This window comes from Ammodytes marinus (assembly GCF_949987685.1).
Source record: "Ammodytes marinus genome assembly, chromosome: 15".
Taxonomy (NCBI): Eukaryota; Metazoa; Chordata; class Actinopteri; order Uranoscopiformes; family Ammodytidae; genus Ammodytes; species Ammodytes marinus.
This window is the reverse complement of record NC_137219.1, coordinates 326,734-334,057: the sequence shown is the minus strand read 5'-3', so window position 1 is coordinate 334,057 and position 7,324 is coordinate 326,734. Positions and strand designations below refer to the sequence as shown.

Genomic DNA, 7,324 nt, shown 5'->3' with positions numbered 1-7,324 from the left:
AGACAGACACACACAGACACACACAGGGGCAGAGACAGACACACACAGACAGACAGAGACAGACACACAGGGGCAGAGACACAGGGGCAGAGACAGACAGACAGACAGACAGACACACAGGGGCAGAGACACAGGGGCAGAGACAGACAGACAGACACACAGACACAGGGGCAGAGACAGACGCAAGTGGGTGATTGGCTGATTGGAGGGCTGAGCTTTAGTCCCGCCCTCAAACCCTACAGACTGACTTCCTATTGGGGCGAGACGGAGAATCAGCTGACGCGCCGCCACAGAGCATTTCCTGCCTTCCTTCCTTCCTTCCAGAATAATGTGACTTTTCTTTCTTTTTCTTTAGGGGAGTAGATTCCTGCTGCAGCACAGATTATTATGCAAAATGTTTTTTCATTTATTCGTTTAATATCTTTTAAGAAAATAACAAAACAAAAAAAGATAAAAGAAGTTTCCCGAGTTTTTTGGCCTTTTTATACAGAATCAGAGCTTTTATTTTGGTAAAAACGAACGAAAATATAAAAAAAAAATTAAAAAAAAGTTTGACGTCACAGCGGAGAAAAAAAATTCTCGTTAAACTTTTTGTTTTTTGTGTAAAAAAATAATTAAATTGTATTTATTCAGTTTGTCTGTTGGTGGAATGGAAGGTCCTCCCAACTCTTCTTCGGTGGTGTTTCTATGGCGGCGGTGTCAGCAGCTGAGTCTCCGTCTTCTTCTGTAAATAAAGAATGAAATAAACTCTGTTTTACACTCTGTAAAGAATGATTTATAATATTTTTAAGAGAAGATCTTTGTACCGTTGTGACGACGCTCCACTCGGTTATCGTTTGTTTTCTAAGTGTTTTTATTTCTTCTTCTTCTTCTTAGCGACTGTAAATAAACTCACACACACTTCCTGTCGCCGTAACAGAGCGCTGTTTCTAATAAAGTTTTTAAATACGTCTCACGAGTCATAATCAATATCCAGCCGAAACTATGATGCACTTAAAGCTGGGGTGGAGGATTTGGGGAGAAAATGGCAGTTGGGATAGAGATTTGAATCCAAATACCTCAACCGCTCCACTTGTTCTCTTTGGTCCCTCCCCTATGGTCCCTCCCTGACACGCTCTACACCAACAAAGTCGTGCCAAAGTGAATGGAGAGTCCCAACAGCCAATAAGAAGAGAATCGGAGCCTCGCTCTGATTGGTCAAAGTGTACCGCTCATGTTAACTTTGACCAATCAGAAATCACATACCCCAGCTTTCAGTTCACCACTACACAACGGATAAACTACTGTTCAGTATGCCAGAAGAGAAGTATTTAGGATGTCCCATTACATGCATGTCAAATGCAGTATGCAAAAAAAACCTGGATGTTCTAAAAAAGGCCTACATCCAATTCCAAACGGGGATGCGACGGATATAAAAGCAAGAGGCAAGATCAAGGAGCCATGTTATGATGAGATAAGAGAGTAAAAGGATGTCCCAATAGTATGCCTACTGCATCCTAACTAAATTATTTTTATCGTCGTAAATAGAAAAAAGAAAGAGTATGCGATTCGGAACGCAGGGATGATTTGGCACACAGGGCCGTTGACATCACAGAAAGAGAAATGTAGGGTTAGACAGTGAGACCATAAAACACTCTTTGTGCCTTTTCTCAGGCTAGGATGAACCGATTTCAATGTTTTTTGCACATTTATACTTCATGGGATCTCCGAGTTCAATACACCTTCATATTCCAACCGGTGAAGTAGGCCTTTAAGATGGCGTAGAAACCCACCGTTAGAATATTGAGTGACATGTCCCTTTAAATATAAATGAAAAGACGTAGAAACACTTTCATGTTGACGATGTTTAATAAAAATATTCAAACAATGAAAACAACATTAAAGAAACACTACATCTCCCATGATGCTTTGGGGCAGAACAGCTGACGGAGGCTGTGATTGACAGCTCCACGTTCATTTACACTAAATACTTCAGAGTCCACAGTCTTTATGTATAATAGGGTGGAATCTCAACTCACACACAGTTACACTCTCACACACACAGTCTCTCTCTCTCTCACACACATACTCTCTCTCTCACACACACACACACAGACTCTCTCTCTCACTCACTCACACAAACACACAATTACACTCTCTCACACACACACACACACACACACAGTCTCTCTCTCTCTCACACACACAAGTTCACACTCTCTCTCTCACACACACACACACACACACACTCACACACAGACTCTCACACGCACACACCCAGTTACACTCTCTCTCACACACACACACACACACACTCACACAGTTACACACTCTCTCTCTCTCTCTCTCACACACACACACACACACACCCCCAGCTCAGTGGCCTCCCAGGAGCCCGGCTTTAGCTGCCTCCCAGGAGCCCGGCTTTAGCTGCCAGAGCTTCGTTCTGTTGGATGTGATATTCCTGGAACCTCATGGAGATCCGCTGAGTCATCTTCAGGTATTTCTGCAGACAAGACTCAGAGCAGGCCGACTGAAAGAGAGAGAGAGAGACAGACAGACAGAGAGGGAGAGGGAGGGAGAGAGAGGGAGAGAGACAGACAGACAGAGAGAGAGACACAGAGACAGAGAGAGAGGGAGAGAGAGAGAGAGACGCACACAGAGAGATTATTTTCCTTAACACCTCAGAGTTTTTACAGAAACAAATCAGTCCCTTCTATAGCAGGAGTCAAACATTGATTTAATGAGTGTGTGTGTGTGTGTGCGTGTCTTTGTCTGTGTGTGTGTCTCTGTGTGCGTCTCTGTGCGTGTGTGTCTGTCTGTGTGTTTGTGTGTCTGTCTTTGTCTGCCTGTCTGTCTCTCTGTCTGTCTCTGTCTCTCTCTCACCTCCTCCGTCTTGACTTCTCTGGTGGTGAAGTCTTTGACACAGTCCATGAAGCAGTTCTCAGTCACTCTGTTGTAAGTTCCCAGAAACTCTTTGAACTGGAGAAACAACAGCAACACGTTCGGGTCAAAATCATTGACGTTAATATCATTTATTAATTAGATTTTTTTATTCAATTAACTTACATTTTTTAAAATAAATTAGCGAAAATGTTAAAATCATAATATAACAAAATATATAAATTAGATTTTATTAAATTAATTTGAAAAATGTCAAAAAAAAAAAAAAAAAAAAAAAAAAAATGCCATCTATCTATAAAGCAAGAAACGTCTGTCTGTCTGTCTGTCTGTCTGTCTGTCTGTCTGTCTGTCTGTGTCCTCCTACGGGCACTGCACTAGTACAGAAAAGCACAATATTACACAAACAGAAAAGCACGATACTAGATCATTTGGATTTCATATTTGTAAAGGAGTGTGAAGATCGCTCAAGATTCAAGAGGTTTTTCATATGCACAAAGATCATCAAGTCATTGGCGAAGAACTCCTGAAACAGTGCCTGCGTTCCAATCCCCATACTTCCCTACTATTTAGTACGCAAAAAAAAAGATTTAGGATATCCCAATACATGCACGTCAATTGTAGTATGCTGAAAATACATAAATGCCCCACTAACTCCAATAACATCTTGGAGTATTCGTCTTTATTCTTGATATTTCTCAACATAATGAAAAAAAAAATCTTCCTTATCTGATTTTTTTCTCTCTCCTGTCTGTGGCCCTAAAACTCTTCTGTTTAGTATGTAGTGTAGTAAAAATACTAAAACTCTTCTGTACTTTAGTATGTATTTTAGTAAAAAGACTAAAACTCTTCTGTACTTTAGTATGTAGTGTAGTAAAAAGACTAAAACTCTTCTGTACTTTAGTATGTAGTGTAGGAAAAAGACTAAAACTCTTCTGTACTTTAGTATGTAGTGTAGTAAAAAGACTAAAACTCTTCTGTACTTTAGTATGTAGTGTAGTAAAAAGACAAACTCTTCTGTACTTTAGTATGTAGTGTAGTAAAAAGACTAAAACTCTTCTGTACTTTAGTATGTAGTGTAGTAAAAAGACTAAAACTCTTCTGTACTTTAGTATGTAGTGTAGTAAAAAGAAAGAGTGTGTGATTTGGAACTTAGGGAAAGTGTGTGTCTCTGTATCTGATGCTGTGATGCATTACGTCACTAATATTAACACTAATAAAAATTACTCTGGGGCGCCCTTAGCTCAGTTGGTAGGGCGTCCCCCCCCATGGGCCTCGGCCAGCAGCAGACCCGGGTTTGATTCCAGCCCGCGGTCGTTCTCTGCATGTCACTCCCCTCTCTGCCCCATTTCAACTCTGTCTCTACACTATCAATAAAGCATAAAAATGCAAAAAAAAATATCTTTAAAAAAAATGACTCTAACGATGTTATTATTTACCTGTTTGACCTGGTCGGACTCTGTCGGCTGCATCGCCATGTTTCAGTCTGAAACGGAAAAAACAAACTTTGATGTAAAAATGTTTAAAGGTGGAGAGAACGGGCATGCTGCTAGCTACGGTGGCCCCTTTGTGTACATGCCCGTTTACAGAGTCTAGGCTGTGTATTAACGCTAAACCCCCCCCCCCCTCCCCCTCCAGTGCACACACACAGTACAGACAGGTAGCAGATCATGAGGAGATATTCGCTGATATTGATAAAAAGTGATTTTGACAACAAGCGTTCTCCAGAGTGAGTGACAGATGAAGAGAAGCAGCGACGAAACAAATGCTCATTGATGCAAATGTATCTATAGGGATCTGTAGAAGGGTGAGTGTGTGTGTGTGTGTGTGTGTGAGTGTGTGCGTCTGTCTGTCTGTCTGTGTGTCTGTGTCTGTCTGTCTGTCTGTCTGGACGGGGGGATCTGTAGAAGGGTGTGAGTGTGTGCGTCTGTCTGTCTGTCTGTCTGTCTGTCTGTCTGTCTGGACGGGAGGTGCCGGGGGGATCTGTAGAAGGGTGTGAGTGTGTGTGTGTGTGTGTGTGTGTGTGTCTGTCTGGAAGGGGGGTGCGGGGGGATCTGTAGAAGGGTGTGAGTGTGTGTCTGTCTGTCTGGACGGGGGGAGAGACTGTGAGTGAGAGTCAATTTGAAAATAAAGATATGAATATTACACATAGGGGTATTTGCTATGTTTGCTTTTAAAATATTATGTCTCCAATTTGACTAGAGATACACAATTGAAAGCGGCGCTACCATGCATTACGTCATGTTATATTATCCCGTTGTGCATTACATATGCCTCGTTTCCACCGAGTAGAGCGGGTCGGGTCGGAGCGGTTCGGTCCGGGTAGTTTGGCTTTTCATTTGCCAAAAGTTGGGTAGGGTACGGTTTAAGCGCACCTAACCGCTCTGAGCCGCTCCCGATCTCAGTACTCCTCCGTAGGGGTACTAGCGGCCTGAAAGCGGGCCGAAAATGCATGAGAAGGCGGAGCTACACACTGCCGTCATTTGATTGGTCGAAAGAATCATTTCCGCCATGTGTAGATCTCGGCAAGAGTGAAGAGAGTCTTGTGTTTTGGCGAAAATGTGAGCACAGCTCTGTTTATTGTGTGGTGTTTTTCCTCGTCAATAAATTAATCAGTTGGTTACACTGTGTCCCATAGTCACGTAGCTGCTGCAGCCAGCACTGTTCGCTCACTGTCTCTATGAGTTGCGCCGAGCGGTCTCTGTGTGTTTACGCCATAGATAGTAGTAAAATACACGCTCACAACAACACGGGGGGAATACATAAAGAAGCGGCTGGTTTGAATCATCTCCGCCGTTTGTAGTCACCTCGGCTAGAGTGAAGAGAGTTTTGGCGAAAATGTGAGCGCGGCACTGTTTATTGTGTGGTGTTTTTCCTCGTCATTAAATGAATCAGTTGGCTACACTGTGTCCCACTGCTACGATGTCACGTAGCTGCCGCAGCCAGTGCTGTTCGCTCACTGTCTCTATCAGTTGCACCGAGCCGTCTCTGTGCTCACAACACGGGGGGAATAAATAAAGAAGCGGCTGGTTTGACCAAGCAAAAACAAGAGACCGCTGGCTTGACCACAGTTGTTCCCACAGCCCGATAGTTTGACCCACATTCTGGCGTCGGCTATCGCAGTCCAGCCTAAACCCCGCCCTACCAGTAAGGGTAGGGTCGGCGGTGGAAACAACACCGAGATTCTTAAAAGTGAGCTGTCCCGCTCTGAGCCGCTCCGATCCGACCCGCTCTACTCGGTGGAAACGAGGCATAACAGTTAAACAGCTGATATATTAACCTCACCTGAGCGCGTGACGTTAGATGATGAGAAGACGCTCGTGCAGCAGCTGAAGAGCACGAGACACAAGAAGGAGATGATCAGATTCAAGTCGTTAGATCTTATATTGACCTCGGAGCGGATCAGCGGGTCAGTTATCGGTGGGTTTATATCGGGAATGTTAAAATGATTCTGAGCGTCCGGCTGACAGAGAAACGTGACGGAAGCCGACGGAAGGTCACACGGTGTGCGCTACCGAGGAGAACGGGCCGGAAAGAAACAAGCAATAGAACCAACAGAAGGTTCCTACCGATAGATTTAAGTTCCGACTCCGACATTGAGAGAAATAAATTCACATTCCAGTTTTTTTTAACATTTTATGCTCTTATTGTAGATTTATTTTTATTTTATATTTACGATTCTTTAGCACAATTCAGTCACAATACAATTCAAAGTGATTTACAAGGGCAAAATAAAAAATACATATTGAAATTGGATTTTAAATTATGTCTTTTTAAAAAACGAAAAAAATAGTTAAACATAAAAATAGATGTAATCGAAACAGCCCATAAAAAATAAATAGTTTTTAGACTGTTTTTGATTTACAAGGGTAAAATAATAAAAGTAAATAAAAAAATACCTAAGGAAATATTGAAATTTGATTTAATATAATATAATTTTAAAAAGCGAGAACAGGCAGACACATAGTTAAACATGAAAATAAATTTCCTTGAAACAGCATAAAAAAGAAAATAGTTTTTAGACTGTTTTTGGTTTCTGGATTAAAGGAATTCTTCACCCATACGGAACCGGCGTTCTATCATTATAAAATCACTATTATAATATAATGAATGAGGTTTTTCTTCCCTCAGTCTTCCCTCAGTCTTCCCTTGGCCCAGCTGTCCTGTTAACCCTAACCCTTACTGTGATGTCACAAGAAGGAAACTGTAGGGTTAGACAGTGAGACCATAAAACACTCTTTCTGCCTTTTCTCAGGCTAGGATGAAGCTATTTAATTATTTTTGCACATTTATACTACATAGGATCTCAGAGTTCAATACACCTTCATATTCCCACCGGTGAAGTAGGTCTTTAACGGACGGAGTGAGACCTCTCTCTGTGCTTTTATTTTCTAAATCTTTGCTCCGGGCCGGAAGTGATGTGTTTTGTTTTTAGCAACAGTTA

At 42.1% G+C, this 7,324-nt stretch overlaps 1 protein-coding gene across 1 annotated transcript; it reads right to left on the bottom strand.

The window, feature by feature from the left end:
• Positions 1 to 1,835: 1,835 nt before the first annotated feature.
• On the bottom strand, positions 1,836 to 6,370 carry timm9 (translocase of inner mitochondrial membrane 9 homolog). The gene is made up of 4 exons (XM_080043013.1): positions 6,166 to 6,370; positions 4,320 to 4,366; positions 2,866 to 2,961; positions 1,836 to 2,512 (listed from the first exon to the last, which is right to left on the bottom strand). Exons 2-4 carry the CDS (start codon positions 4,356 to 4,358, stop codon positions 2,381 to 2,383), a joined length of 267 nt encoding a protein of 88 aa, XP_079899139.1. The 5' UTR covers positions 4,359 to 4,366; positions 6,166 to 6,370; the 3' UTR covers positions 1,836 to 2,380.
• Positions 6,371 to 7,324: the final 954 nt, after the last annotated feature.

Excerpts from the sequence above, each read along its gene's own strand:
- timm9 (XM_080043013.1), bottom strand. The coding sequence starts at position 4,358 with ATGGCGATGCAGCCGACAGAGTCCGACCAGGTCAAACAG. Across the intron at positions 2,962-4,319 it reads AGTCCGACCAGGTCAAACAG|TTCAAAGAGTTTCTGGGAAC; the intron begins GTAAATAATAAC and ends TTGTTTCTCCAG. Across the intron at positions 2,513-2,865 it reads GAGAAGTCAAGACGGAGGAG|TCGGCCTGCTCTGAGTCTTG; the intron begins GTGAGAGAGAGA and ends TCTCTCTTTCAG.